We start from the raw sequence: 19,968 nt of genomic DNA on the forward strand, positions 1-19,968 counted from the left end.
TGCACTAACACATATGATCGTGTGTGTGCTTGATCCTATTTAAAATATGTCCGTGTTGACTCTTTTTTCTCTTCTCTTTTTTTTTTTATTACTTTATGATCACAGATGAAGTTGAACTTATTGTCTCCATTCATGTGAGTGTTGCACCATGAAAACAGAGCACAGCCACGCCAAAGGTTCGCACCAGCATGAGAGCACAATAACATCAAACACTGCAGGAGCGCCTGACTTATTATTGGAGCTGCTCAACGGCTGAAAGCAGCAGTCTGTGGTTTCAGTTTGATAGCAGAGAGCGAGAGGTCCTGCACGGTCTAACCTGTGTCTCATTAATCTCCTGATCCATCTCTGTAAACAGATTTAAATGTCTAAAAGTGTTTAAATGGTTAATTTTCTGTTCATTTGCTGACCTAGAGTGATGGTTTGTTTCCTCTTGGTTCCATCAGGAGGAGGATGGAGATGATGAATGGGAAGCTAATCTAACATCTTTATGTGCAGATTTAAAATAATTTATCTCAAATAAAATGAAAGCAGAACAGACAAGAAGCAGTGCAGCAAGCAGATCGTCCATTAATCTCCAATTTATTTTACAATGAGTGTGAAAAAAGAACCTCAAACTTGAATTACTTTGCTTGCCAAAAAAATCCAGAACTTCAGCTGACTCTGAAAGCAGCTTACAGGAAGTTTGTAACAGATGAAGTTTATTCAAAGTTGTTTGGAAACATGTTGAGGAAATCCCCAAATTTGATGCTATATACAGTCCTGTGCAAAAGTCTTGAGCTAATTTCTTTATATTTTGCTAGGAAAATGGGAAATAGGTGAAACATCTGCAAACATGCATGGAAATACAGAAGACAAAAACAGTTTGTACAATTCTAACAAGCTTAAAAAAGTCAATATTTGGTGTGACCACCTTTATTCATCACCTTTATTATTTATACACACACACTGTTCACCCTGCTGAGCATCCAGGTCCTCACTGCCAGACTGAGGAACAGTTTCTTCCCCCAAGCTGACAGACACATCACTACCAAGCACTTATCTGCAGTATCTCTCTCACTCTCTCTCTCTCTCTCTCTCTCTCTCTCTCTCTCCAAGTAACCCCAAGTTACTTTTGCACAATACTCAACATTTTGCGCATTTCCATTACACTGTGTTGTGTCTGTATCGTCCTGTTCTGTCTAGTGTTGTAGTGTTGTCTTGTCGTGTTTATTTTTGCAATTTTTTGCACATTGCGCTTTTACGTAGTCCCGTGTTGGTCCATTATATGTCATGTGTAGCACCAGTACTCTGTACTGTACCACTGTACATGGTTGACTTGACTTATTCTTCAACACAGTCTGAACTCTCAGGCAAACTTTCTTTCTTCTGGAATATTTCTCCAGACTTCTCAAAGCTCTTCTTTGGATGTCGACTTTCTTTCGTTCTGTTTTCTGATTCCATAGAGTTGACATACTTTGACATACCACTGCCTTTTCTTCCCGTTCCCCTTTCTTAAGAATGGTTTCTGACATCCATCCATCCTCCCACTGAGACCACGTCTGATGGTCAGTAGATGGACATGACTTCTTCTTTAGTCCCCCATTTGTCCTGTTTCTGCTCACCATGCCCAGTTTCTGGCTCGTGGCTCTTTGGGATTCACTTTGTTATGGCAAAAATGTTACTTTCTTTGGATTTTTTTTGTAGATTCAACTAAAGAAACTGGAACAAATTATGAGTTATTGTGACATTCTGCTACTAAGATACAATTTCTTTGCCAAGTGTTACATTTAAACAATGCAGGTTCATCTGCTGAGTTAGGTGCCTTTTTATCGCTTTTAAAAATGACCAGACAGTCTGGCTGCTTGGAAGCAAAATATTTTGAAGAAATACAAAAGAGTGGTGGCTCAAGACTTTTGCACATTAATGCATAAGAAAGGAAATTAAAGGTCTTTTAATAAACCGTCATTTGCAAAATAATGTTAGGCATTCACTCTGAAACGCATCAAAACGTCTGTGTTCCCCTCTCACTGTGCTCCGTGCTCAGATACCTTCAGAGCCGGTTATTTAGTCTGACGCTGACAAACCTGTGTGCAGGTTGTTTGTAACGTGCGTGAGTGTGGTTCAATCTTTACTGCTATTTGCTAACTCAAATAAATCTCTGGATTTGACGGTGAAAAATATGCATTCAGATTCAGTGAATACCTCGGGTCAATAAATCTGCTGTAATTATAGTAATCTGGATCCCTGGGTATTCTTCAGTCGAGTGTCAGTTGTCAGACGAAACGCACTGCGTCTCATCTCGTTTTTGTTTTGGCCCCGTTTTGGTGCCACAAACCGAGCAAGTTCATCAGCAGCAGCGAGGACGCCAGCAGGGTGGAGATGGAGCACGTTATTATCACATAATGACAGTCCCAGCTCTGAAAACGCACGCCGCTGTCTCTCCAGGAATAGACGCTCAGCCAAGGCAAAAGCAAAGAGCGGTCAATGGAAAACCAACAACAGCAAGACATTTTTTCATTTGTTTTTTGTTTGTTTTTTTTACAAAATGGCTTTTATTCTGTCTTCATCATGTACAAACTTTGTCAAATAATAATAAAGTCTGACAACTGCAGCTGCTTTGCTCGTGTTTCGGTCAAACCAAATCCAGCCATACATATGTATGTATATATAGCAGAGCTTTTAAGTATTTAGAGTTCAAAACATTAAATGTAGGCACAGGAATAGCTTAAAAGGACAAATGTTTTATGACTACAGCATTGTTCAAAGGCGTCCCCGGCCACTAGCAGGCGGAGCTTTTGCATTTCAGATAATAAGCATGAATCCACATAAAAGGTTGTGTATAGGGAGGAGCAAGAAAACACAAGTCAAGCCATCACAGAGTCGGAGGTTGCAGTGGCAGCACGGGTAGCTGTGCTGAACTGCAGACCACAGGAATGGGCTATTTTTGGAAAGATCTCCTCCTCTCGGAGAAGGAAGCAGGCAGCTCGCCTCTTCACTGAGCGTCCAGGATGTCTGGTGTGGCACTCGGGCTCTGTGATGACCAGGAAGAGGGGGTGACCTGATTATAGAGGACGTCCTGTGAGCCAAAAAGTGGCTCTCTGAGATGGAGCATGTACACAAGGAACAGATTAAGAGCCACCATGGCGAGGAGCGGGAAGACGCTCAGGCCGGAGCCGAAGCCTCGCCAGGAGACGCACGTGTTCAGGGCGACCCAGTAAACAAGCCTGAGGAGCACGAAAAGAAAACATCAAACAGGAAATCAGACACTCACAGCTTCCCCACCAGCGTTACCTCCAATCGGCTAAGCTCAGTCTGCCAGACATGTTTAATAACTCCATATTTTTAAATAAAGTCTCCCAAAATACATATACGCCTTTCAATGCACTGCAATAAATGTTGCTACAATCGATTTGTAGGGTCATAAATTGACCTTTGTTGGGAGTGGGTGCAATAACACAAACAGCTCTCAGCAGTTTATAGCAACTTTCGAAACCACAGTTTTACTGGGGTTTTTTGTACTCTTGTTTTTTACTGGCCACGGCAGACAGCTGCTCAGCTTTAAAAACCAACTGAGTAATACCCGTCCAGCATCAAACAGCAGTGCAGACGCAGTCAGCGACGGGCTGTTTAAATAAGCAGGTTAAGAGACAGATGCTGCATTTCATTCAGATCTCAGAGACCAAAGTAAAGGAGACAAAACTTCAAGAGGTCACAAATAAGGCCTAACTAATATCTAATAAGAGAGCTGATAAATCAGATGCACAAACCAACTTCACTTTGTAAAACTGGCAAATTTTGAGGCTCGCAGTCTGAGCTCTGCACCGCTCTGTGACGCAGAGCCAGAGCTTCTCTTTGGGTTTGTTAATGACAGTGGTTGTGTTCATTTTTAGCCCTGTCAGTGGCGTGGCTCTACAAACGGCAGTGTCAGCCTGTCGGTGCATCGCTTTGGACTAAAATAACTATCTCACCGCCATCGCCGTCATTTATGGTGCACAGAGGATAAACTCCGTTGCCTTTGGAGAAAACGTGTGTGGTTGTCACACTTTTGCGTGAACTACTGATCACTGAAACATCTTTCAATAACCTTTCCTGAAAGTGCTGGCTCAAAATGGGTTTCCTTTTTATTTTTGCAACTGTAACAAAAAGTCATTAACCTTTTGACAACTGGTCTTGGTCCCCTTTACCTCTGTCTAGTTTCAACATGGGGTTGGCATTTTGCACAGTGTACTAACTCTGGACTTTTCTCAATTCTGGTCTGTGAAGCAGAAAAAAGTCTCACTAATTGGCACGTTTGCACACTGATGACAACACTGGGCTCACAGGAAAGCCTGGCTGCCAGCATGGCTGTAAACTCTTAGGTTGTTGCAGGTGTAATATTCAATAAAGCCTGTCTTTATCGACTTTTCTGCCAAATAAAAAAAATAAGATATTAAATATTAATCTGCATATATGGGGTTTCATTTATATCGTATTTGCCAAATCCACTATTTATTACTTAAAAATGTGTTGCTGGTGATGTAAAGCTCTCAAAAAGTCAAATATGATACACGTGGCGTTACAGGGTTAACTCTCTGTGCAGACATCACGGTCTCATCTTAAAATGTCAGAGTTCTTTGCTGGGAACAAAGTGATCTGTGTGTAACAGTGTGGAGTTATTCTAGACCTGACTTTTAGGCGGATTTATTGGTCCTTATTTGTGTAGCACTCCGGCTACGCAGATAGAAGGATTATGGAAATTCAGCTGACGCGGAGGCTGCTGAGACGTTTATGTAAAGTCCTCCAACAAGCCAGCAGCTAGCAGGCCCATCCACAGTGGGTACTTCAAATGGCTAGAATGGGGAAGAGAGTGACCACAGAAGGGGAAGAAAGGAAAAACTAATCGTGCATCCGGTAAGGTCGGACCAACCCCATCTTTCTCGCTTTTGAGCCTCACCTTCCAAAGATGAACATTATGACCAGGATAGGCACCAACTTCAGCTGGTCTTGAGGCAGTAACGCAGCCATAACAACAAGGTTCAGGACATAGAGGAGTAACTGCTCCAGGGATGTGGTGACGAAAAGCTGCTGAACCGCACCTCTTCTGGGAAACGACTCCCGCAGATCGAAGGAGCCGTTGCAGAACTGGCAGGCTGCACCCATGAGCATCGCTGCGAGGGATAAAGAAGCAATAAGTCAGTTAGCATCTTGAATCTGGGCCATCTTTCCGCAAACAGCGCGCTCATCCTGACAGCACACTTTGTTTTTGCAATTCCATCATTTGAATGTGAAGCAAACGCCAGCAGACTGGCCCACATGCAAATGCTCCTCACAGCTACCAGCCTGACCTGTTTTTTTTTTCTTACCACCTGCCCTCTTATCCCGAGTCACTCTCGGTTGGGAAGTGATTAAAATGTTCTCGAACAATTAGGCCACAGCCTGGGAGATGAGGGACACAGCCAGCCTCTTATTGTAGTTTCCATTTAAAGCTATGTGAAGGAGAAGGAAATTATGCTTCTCCCCAGAGGCCTGGGAGATGTCTGCTGCTACTGAGGCTGAAAGCGCATGAAATTAAAGAGGACAGGAGACACTGAAGCATTCCAAGACAAAGCAGCCAGACAAACCAAATCCTTTCTTAATCATTATCTTTCATTCAAGGCTCTCACATGGCTGTTTTTGAATGTCAGCATGCAGGTGTGTGTGTGTTTGTGAGACGCATACCGAGCAGGATGGGGACAGCGGCCACCACACAGCAGCACAAGGTGAAAATGATGCGGCTGGTTACGTCAGGGAAGTCAGGGGGTTTGATGGGCACGTAGAAATAGAGTGCATAGAGGATCCCGGACGCACACAGAAGCGAGGCCAGCACCGAGAAGAAAGCGGGGACTCGGCTGCTCTGACAGCATGTGCACTGGCAGCAGCGGCATTGCCCCCGATCCGAAGCCTCCCGCGCAGCCACGCAAGTCTCTCCCCGGCCCTCTGGGCTCCACACAGCCAGCTCCACGCTCTCCGGCGGCGGCCCTATCAGAGGCCGACCCTCGTCCACAGTGCAGTCCAGATTGGTGGATTCTGGACTCCATCTCGGTGCGTCTGTGCCGTTGGGAATGTCTCCCTGAGAGGCCGGGGTTGGAGGGCCGACGCAGTTTTCCGTGGCGGCGTCCAAATTGCGCGCCGTGATGATAGGACTGGAAAGAGTTTGATCCAGCTCCCCCTCCTCCCCACGATGCGCTCGAGGCTCTTGTGGGAGACTGACGCCAGACTGCTGGTGGCAAGGAGCAGAGCCTGTTCGAATCAGAGCACATTTAAAAAAAAACAAACATCAAAAGCAATCAGCTGCAGACTTGCTCCAATCAATCATTCACTTTCTTACTTTCTAAATACAAAGCAGAGTCAAAATACTCACATAAACTGTTCATACAAGATTACTCTGATGGCGGTTAGGCCTGCCCACTAATTGTCCAGCAAACACTGATCAGTGAAAAGAAGCTAGTGTCACAAAGTTACACAAAAAGCAATTAGTGGCACCTCTAGTTTACGTGGTTGAACTGCGGTGCTCACACATTTACTATAAGGCTGGATTTCTGCAGGCTGATGGCCTGCTCATAAATGACTGTTCATAGTTTAGTATTCGAAGCATGTAAACAGTAGGTAATATTAGCCTAATACACAGTGTCCTTAACAGGCTGGCTTTGTGTACACATTTGTGAAATCTATATTTGAAAGGTTTGTTATTGTCTGTGAAGCTTCTCAGTCATCCAGGTCATCGTAGTCAAAGGAGCTTGCAAAGAAAAGCGTCTGGACTTCTTTAAGTTGCTTGAAGACGTTTCACCTCTCATCCGAGAAGCTTCAGTTCTAAGGTCAAATGTTGTTTTATGTTTTATTTATTTCTCTAGTCATTTTAATGCTACTGAAAATATGTGTGGAAAAAAAGATATATCAAAACATTTAAATGAACCAATAAAGAGTCTAATAATTGCTTTGAACTTTAATTCATCTTTGGTTGAGCTGTAGTAATGATATATGCATTCACGGGCCGTTTTATTAGGTCCATCACATGGCAGCAGCTCAGTGCATTTAGGCGTGAAGACATGATCAAAACCAAACTGAACACTAGGATGAAGAAAAGGTGATTTATGTGACTTTGCATGCGGCAGGATCGTCGGTGTCAGACAGGCTGAGCTGAATATTTCAGAAACTGCTCATCTGCTGGGATTTTCTTGCACAACACAATGGTTTGACGAAGGGAAGCAATCCAGTGAGCAGCAGCACTCTGGATGGAAATGCCTTGTTGATGTCAGAGGTGACCTTTTAGAGCGCTCCGAGCTGATAGATAATCAGTTCACTGCACTCAAACGGCCTCCAGAGTCACCAGATCTCAATCCAATAGAGCACCTTTGGGATGTGGTGGAACGGGAGATTGATGTCATGGATATGCAGCCAACAAATCTCAATCAAACTTCAGCACCTTGTTAAATCAATGCCCTAAAAGAACCAGAAGACAAAAAAAATGGCCCCAACCTGGTACTAGCAAGGTGTCCCTAATGAACTGGCCTGTCTGACACCGGAGCCAAAGAGATCTGAAGGTCCAGATCCAGGAAGGGGGAGAAGCAGAGCCTGGACGGGTCGATGTGAGTGTATTTGCATTACTGTCAAATAATCTAATGAAAAGGACCAAAACAACCAACAACCAATGAAAGGAATTAAATTTTCTGTATACTAAAAGTGTGACATAGTTTAACCAAAGGGTTGTTTTTTAATACACAGAAAATAGTCCTGTACAGATACTTCTTTAAAAATCTATCTATCTAAAGTGTAGACGGTCGCACCAACTCGCTGTTGGTTTTGGTCTTTAAATGGGATTTGTTTATAAAAAGTAAAGTCGTACATCATGAGGTGCATCCCGACTGCCACAAAAACCACGTGTCATCTTTAATTTTCATTATATTTCATTCACTTCTAATTAAGCATCTGACGGGTGAGATATGCAGAAGAGAGCCCAAAGACCAACAGAAGCCCTCAGACACAAATTAAAGCTCTAGAAAAAGGATTTGGACCGAAACGTAAAAACATCCAGACCGCCGCTGCTGCAAGGACACAAAACAGCACCCATTAAACACCAGAAGCTATTGAGAAGGGTTACAAACATCTGGACACTTCGCATTACAGATGGGAGTCACCCACCAACACCAACTTTAACTGTTTCCCTTACAGCTTGGACTTGGTTCTGTCACGCAAATATTAAATCTAATTATAAGAATGTTTGTCTTGTTTACAAAAAAAGCTCCATTTCCTAAAGCACAACTCAAGTTTTTATGATATTTTACCCAGAATTAAAAGCTGATTTTTCCAAAATCTGACTAAAGTCAAGGATTTTAAAAGTTTTTTCTCTTCTGGAAAATGACTTTTTCTTAATGTTTTTGTGATATAATTGCACTTAACTTATTCCATTCAACACAAACAATGCTTTTTTTCCTCTGCAGGCTCTGTCCTAACTCTATTTGGATCCAGCCTGGACTCAATCCGACTTTAGCTTTTGCTAATTTGCTCTGGCCTCCCTTCAAATCCTACAGCTCCGACGAGGAGACAGTAAAAAGCAGCGGCAATAACTCACTCCTTGGCTGATCCGTCGCTGGTGGCGGTTCCAGCGAGCGCTGGGAGCCGGAGACAGAGTGGGAGGACGAGTGCAGCTCCTCCACCGATGACTCGGGGCTGTCTGACACCGGAGCCAAAGAGATCTGAGTGTCCAGATCCAGGAAGGGGGAGAAGGAGAGCCTGGCCGGGTCGATGTCCTGGAGCTGGTTGATGATATCGCTGATGGATTCCTTCATGCTGTCGAGCTCCTTCGCATTCTGCCGGTTAGTGGCCTGAAGCCCCGAGGTGCTCATAGTCACAGAGCCTGAGAGGAGCAGGAAGAGGTCCAGGTGGAAATCAGGCCAAGATCAGTTTAAAACATCAGACTGCGGAAAGAGAAAAGAGTGAGGGAGAAAATCACCTTAATTCCCCAAAGTGTCAGAAAAGCTTGATTAATACACACGTCTGAAAAAATATCCCCGAGAAAACACAGTGATTCATCTTTATTTTCCCTTAAACATCGTCAGTAATCCGCTTTCTTTCAAGCCTCTGTTGTCTTTGCCCTTTTCTTCTACCTGTAAGGCCCAATTTATATCCTGCTTCAGGAATCTGTTTGTCTTGACCAGAACAGCCCTGACCTCAGGGGAAAGGTCAGCGCTGAGGGAGACGCTTACACTCAAAAACTTCACTGGGACTTTATGCGGGCTTTTTTGGGGGGGAGGATAGAGGAAATTATGGGTTTATGCACATGGTTATACAATAATCATCACTGACAGGATGTCAAAGTTTATCTTCCCCTGTTTCTGTTGGGAACACTTTCTCATCAGGTTTGAATCCCTGTCAGTAGAGAAACTCCGGAAATCAGCACACGAATGCGTCACACTCTCGTGCACACCGAAGCACGTCACAATAATCGCAGACTCCAGCTTTATGATCTACAGCGGGAAGTCCAGAAGGTGGCTGGCGTGCACCGCGCTGTTGCCCTGCATCCTTTAAACGTATCACACATGAGACTGTGTGAATCTGCAGGTTTCAACACTTTGGAGGGCGCTTATTATTAGTTAAAAGCTTCCTTTTGGCTCGTATTTCGCAGCAGGATGACTCAAATATCTATGTAGTAAAATGGAAAGCACTGCAGAGGTGTAATAAATATGCTTTGACCGTTTTCACCTAAAAGGAGCAAATCAATATTTTGGCAGCTAAGAAGCCCAAAACCATGAAGCTACAGCAAACAGCTGACCTGCCGAGCAAAACTGAAACAGAGAGAAATGTTAAATGTGTATTTACTCACATACTGATTAAACAAATGAGACATAATGTGTTTATTAACAAGATTTAAAGGCACTGGAAGTATTCACATAACGTCCCCCCGTTTCTAATCTTTCTTGAGAGCAAAGTGCTCCGACTGCTCAGTGTGTCACCATCAGGAAGCTCTAAAGTTATATTTTGAAGTGTGGATGTCACTACACGTCCCTTCAGTACTGATAATCAGTTCTCGGCATCTTGTAAAAAGTATTTCCTGTCCTGGCAGCTTTGACCAAAGTTTTAGAAGCTACAAATTTTAAAAACACATATTTCAAATCCAAAAAAACACAGGATTATAACACTGATGGGATTTCAATTCAGAAACTCGTGGATTCATGGAAAATCTTGTGTTACATTGCTACTGTGAGGTCAGACTTTAGCTTTCTTCTAAGAGAACTGTGGAGGATGAAACAGGGCAACATTTCACCTGTTCCCATCTCATGATGTGAAACTGAACCAGAGATGTGAAAGTTAGTTAAAAAGGTCTAAAAAAGCACAGAAGCAGCTTACTGGAACATCTCCTTTATGGACTACTTCAACTCCACTAATCCTCACAAATAATCCTAATCAGTTATTGTAACACTGTACCTTTTCCTGTATTACAAATGCATAACAAACACAGTAAATAGAATCTATAAATACATATTCATTTATGACTGTTTTCTACACATATGCATACACACGGACGAATGTTTCCAGCACTTATGAACTCTAAAGCACATAAAATGCACTTACTGGACAAAAGCGTCTGCCAGGTGTGCGTAAAATAACATCAGTCACGCGCCTTTGTCTTCAAAGGCTTCATTAACATCTGCAGATTGAATCTGGAGCATTTTTCTGTGGGTTTTCTTGGCGCACAACCAACTGTGGCGCAGAGCGGGCGCGCACGGCGACGTTTCTCCAAACAAGCGAGGACCTTACCATGTATAGAGATCAATTAGGAGCCACGGGGCTTGAAGGTCTGGAGGAATAAATGTCGGTGGCGGTTATCGGAGCTGGCCTGGATGTGGCGCGTAGGGGGCGGAGAGGGGTATGTGGCTTTAAAACCCGCTGAAAAATAACTTTCCCCTCAGTGTTGAGCCACTCTCTGAAAACAAAAACTTTATACGATGCCTCCTCCACGAAGCTTCTCGGGCTCAGTGTAGCAGCTGCAGGAAACACCTCATTTATTGATAGATAAATAAATCAAATGAGGGGGAAACGCACGCGTGAAAGCTACGCGTAAAGGACAGGTCATTCACAAATCACGAATCGTGTATTTTGTGGCATCCAGCAGCAACTAAAGCGATTCATTTCATTTCACAGACAAACCTGCCTCACTTTGGCGAAACGAAATGCCCAAATGTGCAGATCAGCAGAACAAGAAGCGTTACTCTTATAAATGAACTTACTTTAGTCAGAGGTTGCGGAGTATTTGGGTGAGTTTACTCTCCTCGCAGTTTAAAAAAACCCCTCCGTCCTCGTCTGCCTTTCTTCCCTCCCCCTCCGTTTGCTTTTTGTCTTCCAGGATCCCGAACTTCTGAATCAAATTTCAGGACGGACAAAATACTAGGCTTTTTCCTCCGCCCACACAAGTTTTTTTTTCCTTCCTGGGTACCATGTCAAACACCATATGGAGCAAATAAAGGCAGAGGAGCGGCAGCAGCAAGAGGAGGAGGAGGCACTTACTTTTAGTTTACCTTCAAATTCAACATGAGCAATCACATCCATCACGAACACGAGTGCGTCTAAACAGGGCAGTAAATATTTACAATGAAACCAAACCTCGGCGCGCCTGATATTCATACACAGGATGAGTGCGTGAACTCCGAGTATATTAATGCTCACTCAGACAGCATCAGCTACTACAGACAACCCGTTTATAGAAAGTCTTTTCACTCAATAATAAGTGATGAACTTTTCAAAATTAAGGTTATAGAGACGTCATTGTGTTGTTTTCTGATATTGTTGGGCTTTTCATTATCAGTCACTCCAACTTCCAACAGTCCACCACTGATAACTCCTCGGTGGCGTCGGGCGCGACGAACAGACGCCAAACTTTTTTGGATTGTGTGTAACTTTACTGCGCATGCCCCATTTTCTCTAAACATCTGATTCCTGGAATTTCTCACCAAATAGATAAAGAAAAGCATTTAACATCTTTGCCCACAAACAATACATAAAAGCCACTGGTGAATGAAGTCTCACACATGGATCCTGGGATGCTTAATGTGCTGTCAGTGAATATCAGATTACCAATGGTAATAAAGGAGTGATCTAGGAAAGGTGTGCGCATGCGTTACCATCTTTCCACTTGCCCTTGTGACACTTCCATTTCCTCCTTAACAGGAAGTGATGAGCAGGGTTTGCGCAGTTTAAAGCTCTGCTGCAGCGGTGCAGATGTTCAAAGGGTTACAGATACCTGCAGAGAGCAGCTGAGATTTTTGAAAATCTATTTATTTCATGCCTGAGAAACAAAGCAGACCTTTTGAAAATCCTATTACAGGATGTTTCCTTAGAGGAAATTCTCACATCGCTGCTTTTCGCTATGTTGAGGAGCGTTTCCTGGAAACACACGACTTTCACCCTTGAAAAATAGGGAGACCTGAACGTGGAATGATTGGAATTCAATTTCAATTCAATCACCGCAACTTTATTAATATTTCTTTTTGTCTGACTCTCTTTTAGTTCAGCCTCCCCGAGCCCATGTGTTCTCCAAACATGTCGCTTCCTCCTCTTCCTCACAGTCATCTGTATGCTCAATGAAAAATTTCAACAACTGAAGATAAGTGGATCATATAAAATAACAATCTAAATCTGAAAATTAAATGACACCTAGGCATGAATGCTTTATTTCCCCCAGTTATTATCAGGGATATTTTATTGCATAAGAAAACATTTTAAAATATACAGATAACAGCTGTAGATTTGCAATATAATCAATAAATTAAAAAAAAAAAATCATGACTATAAACAACATATTCTGGATTCTGAGCTGTAAATATATATATACACACAGATATGAGTTTATTGCTTGTGTAATGAGTCCAGGAGAAGGACATCTGTTGAGCGACCAGCAGCATGTCTGAAACACCGCTCTGCTGTCATTTCAAGCCAACGGGAGGACGGGGGAGGATGGAGGAGGGCGCACAGGTCCACCACAAACCAACAGTCTGCAGGTTACCAAGGTCCAACTGGCTTCTGCCTTTTCGCCAAAGCAAACATGGGCTGTGAAAGTCACATTAAGCAGTCAAAGTGGGGGGTTTGTCAGTCCTCTGACAGCAGCCTGTGGAAGTGATCCTTCCTCTTCTTCAGCACCTCCCGAAAATCCTCCTGAAAAAACACCACCGAGAGATATTCAGAGTCAATCATGAAACCGGGGGAGGAAAGACATCAGGCAGATGCTTCTGCAGATAACCAGCTGTTTCACTCACAGCTCACTGACCGGGGAATCAACAACAACCCTAAAAGAAAAGGAAAATCCATTTTCTCTATGACAATCTGAGTCTGTAGCACTTAGCCTGCCCGGCATGCCCAGAATATCTTTTCACTATCTGTCCTCACCAAACCACAAGCACGGTGACGCTGAGCAGCTACACGACAAGGTTATCAACTCAGCGAGCCAGCCCGGGCCTCTCCGCTCCAGCCATCAGCATGTTCACATAAAACAGGAAGCGAGCGCAGCGTGCGACTCATCCCAAACATGGACAGGTTTATGCAGCAAAGTTTTCAAACAAGGGGACAAATTATAACACTGACAATAAAAAACTAAACTCAGTGTGGATCCGCCGAATATTACAACATGTATCTCACCATATTCACGTGTCCAGTCTGTGAGGCACAAATGAATGTGAAGCATAAATCAGACTTGTACTAGGGCTAAGTAGAAATGTGCTGTAAGAGAGCCACGCCAGTTACCGTGCATTCTTACAGCCTCAACTATTAAGATAAATCAATCATTGTAATAAATGATGAAGATTTTCTAGTTTATCGAATGCGAGCATGTGAGAACTCTTTGTTGTACATGATAGATTAATAGTTCATGACAATTATTAACTGCAGCTACATAACAGACATCAGAAAAAACACACTAGCATGTTTGAATCTCGTGAGATTAAAGACAAACGCTTGCATCTCATCACAGGCACCATCACACAGACGATTAAACATTTGTTTAACAAAACCGATGCAAATGAGCTCTGAGTCGCTTAAGTGTCCGCCTGCCACACATCTAAACGTCTGTATAGATCGCAGGAAGCAGGCTCACGGACGAGAGGCCTGCACTAAAGCTGACGATCAAAGCTACTTATCTGAATTTTATATTCATTTTAAAATCTTTTTTGTTAACTGTAACTCACGTAACAACGTGAGTGGCCACTTGGCGGCAGCAGAAACAACACTAGCATACAGTTCGACTTGATGCGGACCTTAAAGCTCAATCCTTTAATTTGGTTTGCGTTTGTGTCCAGTTGACTACTGTAACTCACACTTTTACTCTCCAAGATCTGCTCTCGTTCTCTCATAATCTCTAAAGTAAACGTGAGGCACTGATAAATGCCATCTGTATGGGTTTGCTGTCCGGTGCAGAGCAGCACCTGCAGAGCAGCGGGGGTTTTCTCTGAAAACAGCCGCCTGCTGGGACCAAAAACAATGATGCTGGTGCAGTGAGAGTGGAAGCGGTGAAGGAGGAAGCACATGTTGTTGCCTCTGAATCCATTTTAAACAAGCGCACAGTAAACACAGAAGATGTAAGCAGACTTACAGCTGCAGACAGTTTCTCCATGTAGGGGATGAGCTTCTGCAGCTCTCTGTCATCAGACTCCCCAGACCAGCTCTTGATGGGAATCGTGTTCAACAACTACAAAAAACAAACAAACATGTTATTAAAAGTCAGTAACAGCAACAAAGCGCTGACAGAGCAAAACAAAGTAATTAATTAAGGATGTGTGCGAATAGTCAACAAGATGAATAATCGTCACTACTGTCAGTCGATGCCAGACGTTGTCATTTAGTCTAATTATTAACATTTTAATTGATGCCCAGTTACCATAAGTTGTTGTGTCATAAATGTTATGCAGCCATCTGCCACCAGATGGAGCTAAAGTCTCAATATCTGAGCCTGGTCTCATTCTTTATACTGTTACTGTTAGCTCGAAGAATGAGATAGTGGATACAATTGGTGCAATGAGCTTTCTCCGAAGGGCGGACGGGTCTCTGTTAGCACAGGGTGAGAAGTTCAGTCATTCAAGTGGGGCTCAGAGAAAATCAAAGAACACAGCCTTTAAACTTACATTATATGGATATGTGTGGGGTGCATTATCCAGAACCACCGTCTTCTTCAGATCCCTCCCGAGGATGCTGAGATCTTTGATGTAGTGGCCAAGAACACAGGCACAGTCGTCCTGATACAGCCGGTGTCTACCACAGAAATCATAAGTGAAACTCACATTTACCGTCCTCGCTGTATGGCACGGGCAGAATGTTAAAGGGAACATTTGAAGCAGGCCATGTCGAATTTCTGAGCACGCAACACAGCAGCAGTGCGAATCTGCACCGAGTTTACAAAACACAAGTGGAAGCAGCTCATACCGAAACAGCTTTCTCTGCGGGTCCAGGATGTCCAGGATCTTCTCGGCATATTCCTTCTTCGCGCACGTGTAAACGAACAGCTGAAACAGAGCACGCACAGCAGTTGGTACAATTCCACACTTTTAACTGCGCCACGTTAAAGCAGCGAGAGAAAATTAATTTGTTTAACGTGTGAATGAGGCTCAAAATAACCAAACTATTTGCTAATCTACACACTGACACACACCTCGTAGATTTTTGCCATGGCCTGCAGGAACTCCTTCACATGTGGTCGTAGCACCATGTATACCTGTTGAGAACAGGGGAAGAATAAGTGGTCAAGTCAGTAACCTCAGGTCTGCTCTGCTGACTGAAGCTCATCTTTTAACTCTGTTCCCCATCAAGACATCTGACAACCTTCCGGGTACCCTTTATGACGAGCTTTGACACCTTGGTATATACACACCAATAAAAACAGTTTGACCAGCTCTAGAATGGTTTGTCTGCATCAACAGAGGCCACCCTCACCAACTGCTGATGCACACTCAGTCATTTTGTTCTATAAGCCTGAGAAATGACAGAAACCACTCCGTTCATAAAAGAGCTTTGAGGGTAAGACGTAGTAGGCTTTAAGGGGTAAAGAGTTAAGTGCAGTTGTAGAGTCAGCTCCTGGACTCACAGCGTCCCAGATGCCAAAATTTGTAGTTTCAGAAAAGATCCAACTGCCTGGTCTAGTCAGATGATTAAGGTTAGGATCATAACTTTTGGCAATTAACTCAAAACCACCAAACATTTCAACTAACTGCACAGCGTTGTGAAATGTGCTGTCTCAGACGCTCTTGGCTCCTACGTTATCTGCGCCCCAGTGTGTGCTTATTAAAACCCATTTCACCCTCACCTATAAACCTCTGCCAGTGTTATGTCAGTGTAATGACAGCTGTGTAGCCTGCCTTGGAATGACATATCATTATTTATAACTAGGCTGACTTCACTGACCCTCCGCAGCATATCATCTTCAGATCCCAGCTAGATAACAAGCTTACAGACAATTTCTAAGTCTGCTCAACCTCGTGAATCCTTTTTTCCACAAAGATGCCTTGATGCTGCACTCGATTACAACACTTTGGAGAATAATTACTTTGTGGGAACAGAAAGAATTTAGACCATTTGCTTACAAAACAGAAGAGAGGTCAAAGAAATCAAATGCATATTTCAAAATTCATAAAAATGTGTGTATCTTTTCAGTTTTCCAAAGTGGGTTTTTGCACTTCATCAACTGCAGTTTTTAATTTTTAGAGTGAATGAAAAATGGTTTCACAGATGCTCGCATGCAACACTTTCTACTAGTTTCCTAATTCATGCATCTTGTACGTAAATGAGCCACCAAGGAAGTATGAAATAGAGAAGTGCACAATTTCCAAATACAGAAACCCAACCGCATCAAGTTATTAAAAACAAAATCCAATAGGTTATGTGACTTTCAACTGAAATATACATTTCCTTTTGTTTCTAACAACGTTAGGAAAGATAACATAATGTAGAGGTCCCCTGAAAACATTGGCTGTTTGACGATTTGCTGGTATCAGCATTTATAAAAGCCGATTAAAGAGTAAAGACACGAGAAATTATCCATGACTTGTGACAATGCAGTTAAAAAAAATTAATATTTTTTTTATTATTGCCACATCATGTTAATAAGGACTCCAGTAAGCAGGGGTAACAAATGTTAGGGAAGTCTGCTTCTGTTTCGTGTCTCTGAAAGAAAAAGAAACCTGCTGATATATCAGTAACATCATCACCAGCTCTGTGATATAATGCACCAACATGTGAGGCACATGTTAAGTTCTCAACAGTGAATCAAAATGAAAGATCTTGTTTGTTGTTAAATAAGCTGCTGTGGTAAACATCTGGTCTGCAGAAGAGACTACCACAGAGGGTTGTGAAGAGTGGCTTTCAGTGAGTGGTCACCTTGTACTGATGGTCCTGGAAAGCTGCATGGAAGGTGTACTCTGCGTCTTCGATCACATTCAGAGAGCTGAACATCAGGGTCTCCTCCTGGAAATAAACACAACCACATGCCTCAGATTACTTAGTATTTTAAATATATAACTGACTGCTTTCACAAGGGAGCAAGGTGAAAGTGTCTAGTTTATGATTTTAACCATGTTAAAGCCACAGAATTTAATCTTTAACAATAAAATGTAGACCATACTCTATTCTTGCTAAATACAACATCTAAAAGGAATTACAGATTAGGGGTGGGTTTTTATAATCGATTTATCGATTAAAATCGATTCTGGCGTGAAATCGATTCATTAAAATCCTGAATCGATTTTTTAATATAAATTTATTTTGCCCGAAATGACAGAATCTCAGGTGAAATCTCACAAAATTTCAACAACCACCAAACAGCTAAGACAGTAAATGAGAGCAGGAACACGGATTCTGCACAAAGACGTAAACACACAGCGGGACCCGTGGATCAGAATCAGTGAGATGTCGCCTTTCTCACCCGACAGCATGGACACGGTCGGGAATGAAAGCCGACAGCTCGCTGATTCTGATCTGTCAGCGGGTCCGCGCTTTGTGTTCACGCCCTTTTTGTGGGTTGCCAAACAAACGAGACCAGATGTTATGTTTGACACATGCAGCCTGGGATTCAATATCAAAGGTGCAATTGTGCAGTCCATTCATGAAGTGAACAAAGTTATCCGTAAACTTAAAGTAGAGAAAGTGACTCTTAAGTTTCAACACTTGGGTAACAGTGAGGATTTGGCATTGGCGGTTTTCAGTGATGCTGCATTTGGCAACCTTCCCACTGGCGGTACTCAAGGAGGGGCATAATCATCCTTATGGGTAAAGGAAGAAAGTTTTGTCCTCTCTTTTGGCAGTCTAAAAAATAAAATAAAAAAAAATATCAGGCGTGTGTTTTGTTTACATATATATGTATACAAATGTTTAAAAGGGGTGTTTATACTTTTATTTTTAAAAAAGAAAGAGGGAGATTGTTAACTTGTTATTTTCTGTTATATCGCGAGAGTACTGTTGCCTGCGGTGGGTTGTTGTTATTGTGGGTGAGCGGAAAAACATGACGTAAGGAATAAAGTGCTTGAAGTGAGACTACGATGTTGTGTATTTTGACTTTACAATATTCTTTTATTCACCATATCACTGAAATGTGGGAGAATCCACTGCAGAAAGATCAATGCTTTAAGTTTTAATGATCCAGTCAGAAAAGATGATTCTAAAAGTCATCAACTGACTCCAAAAGCCCAGATCTGAACCACCTGTCTGCTGAAAACAAATGCACCAATCAAACAGAAGCCCGAATTTCATGGGCCAATCGGAATGCTTGATCTAGTTGTCCAGGACTAACTACTGACACACTATTACTCTGTGGCAAAACCCTGTCAAATCTGCCTCGGTGCACTTGTTGAACAACTGCTTCTAAATCCAAGACCCTAACTCCCATCAAAATCATTTTCAAACGGTGACGATCCCGAGGACCTGTTCTATACAACAGTGTGTTCTTCATGTTCCTGCTGTCAAAACTTTGGCCGCAGGAGCAATTTAAAAAGTGGGGTCCTTCCTGCTGTTGAGACAAACTCCTGACTGAAAATATAATGTATTTCTATGGGTCAGTTAGAGGGTTATCCCTCCACTTGGATTAGAGCTGGGCGATATATCGAGTTTTTAAAAAATATCGATATATTTTTACACGAGATATAAGATGTGGCAATATCCTTTATATCGATATAGTCTATGTTACTTGTGGAGCCGCAAGTTTGCCTCTCTTTCGTCCACTTTTGTCTTTACGCAACATTACTCGGCCTCGCCCCTCCTTCACTGAACACAACTCCCCCTCCTCCCCCATCGCTTCACCTGCAGGAAGCGACAAGATGGACACGGCAAATCTCCGTTAACGAGTTACTGCGCATCGCCCCGTGCGTGGGGCTGGACGCCGTCAACTTGTTAGCTAGCTAACCACGCTAACGAGCTAACCATGCTAACGACATGCAGCCCAGAGGCGCTGCACAGCCTAAAATCCTTTCATTTTCTCAAAAGTTGACAGCGCGCCTTATGTATGAATTCTGGTTGTGCTTGATGGCCGCGAACAGATTTTATGTGATACACAGCGCTCAGCAATCTGTCAAAAAATGTTTTAGTACGACTTTGGTAAGCTACGGTGCTGCACCGCTTGATGGATTGTCAGAGCATTACGGCTACCGAGCAGTGTTGCCAACTCCTCAGTAAGGAAAATCGCTATTGGCTGTCCTAAAAGTCGCTAGAAGTCGGTAAATGACGTCATCACCTAATTTGCATAATTGGTCATGCTAATGTAATTGTAATCTATGTTGTTGGAGAGAGAAATAATGTCGTGGAAGAGACATAAAGTGAGTAAAAAACGTCCTAAATGCAGTTAGAATTTATTTAGAACTACAAATTAAATTTATTTTAGCAATTATTGTTTTTTTAATGTCACAATTCCAACCCTGCTCCTTTACCCGGGCTTGGACCGGCAAAAGTGACCCGAAATAGGCACTCTGGTGGAGTTACTTTGTGTGTGTGTGTTTATAAGTAGTTTTAAAC

General features: G+C 42.8%; 2 protein-coding genes across 4 annotated transcripts in view; both read right to left on the reverse strand.

The window, feature by feature from the left end:
* Positions 1-749: 749 nt before the first annotated feature.
* LOC102781370 (uncharacterized) lies at positions 750-11,343 on the reverse strand. Of its 2 annotated transcripts, none has more exons than XM_035908262.2 (5): positions 11,223-11,343; positions 8,567-8,912; positions 5,677-6,237; positions 4,913-5,126; positions 750-3,203 (listed from the first exon to the last, which is right to left on the reverse strand). In XM_035908262.2, exons 2-5 carry the CDS (start codon positions 8,838-8,840, stop codon positions 2,972-2,974), a joined length of 1,281 nt encoding a protein of 426 aa, XP_035764155.1. In that variant the 5' UTR covers positions 8,841-8,912; positions 11,223-11,343; the 3' UTR covers positions 750-2,971. The 2 variants fall into 2 exon arrangements, with proteins under 2 accessions (XP_035764155.1, XP_006792099.1); XM_006792036.3 differs by having other exon boundaries at positions 8,567-8,851; positions 11,223-11,337.
* Positions 11,344-12,644: 1,301 nt separating this feature from the next.
* Positions 12,645-19,968, reverse strand: part of ctdspl3 (CTD (carboxy-terminal domain, RNA polymerase II, polypeptide A) small phosphatase like 3) — a 29,956-nt gene continuing 22,632 nt past the window's right edge. The window contains exons 6-11 of one of the 2 annotated variants that reach the window (XM_006792035.3): positions 17,347-17,433; positions 15,626-15,688; positions 15,400-15,479; positions 15,102-15,228; positions 14,573-14,668; positions 12,645-13,143 (exon numbers count right to left, since the gene is read on the reverse strand). In XM_006792035.3, coding sequence (XP_006792098.2) covers positions 13,078-13,143; positions 14,573-14,668; positions 15,102-15,228; positions 15,400-15,479; positions 15,626-15,688; positions 17,347-17,433 — 519 coding nt within the window. In that variant the 3' untranslated portion in view covers positions 12,645-13,077. Of the gene's footprint in view, positions 13,144-13,168; positions 14,669-15,101; positions 15,229-15,399; positions 15,480-15,625; positions 15,689-17,346; positions 17,434-19,968 lie in introns of those variants that run through there. The other variant, XM_087852305.1, reaches the window with a different exon arrangement.

The sequence above is a fragment of the Neolamprologus brichardi genome, chromosome 15 (genome assembly GCF_056152115.1).
Source record: "Neolamprologus brichardi isolate AB-2024 chromosome 15, ASM5615211v1, whole genome shotgun sequence".
Taxonomy (NCBI): domain Eukaryota; kingdom Metazoa; phylum Chordata; class Actinopteri; order Cichliformes; family Cichlidae; genus Neolamprologus; species Neolamprologus brichardi.

Excerpts from the sequence above, each read along its gene's own strand:
- LOC102781370 (XM_035908262.2), bottom strand. The coding sequence starts at position 8,840 with ATGAGCACCTCGGGGCTTCAGGCCACTAACCGGCAGAATGCGAAGGAG. Across the intron at positions 5,127-5,676 it reads CGCTGTCCCCATCCTGCTCG|CGATGCTCATGGGTGCAGCC; the intron begins GTATGCGTCTCA and ends TATCCCTCGCAG. Across the intron at positions 3,204-4,912 it reads ATAATGTTCATCTTTGGAAG|GCTTGTTTACTGGGTCGCCC; the intron begins GTGAGGCTCAAA and ends CGTGCTCCTCAG.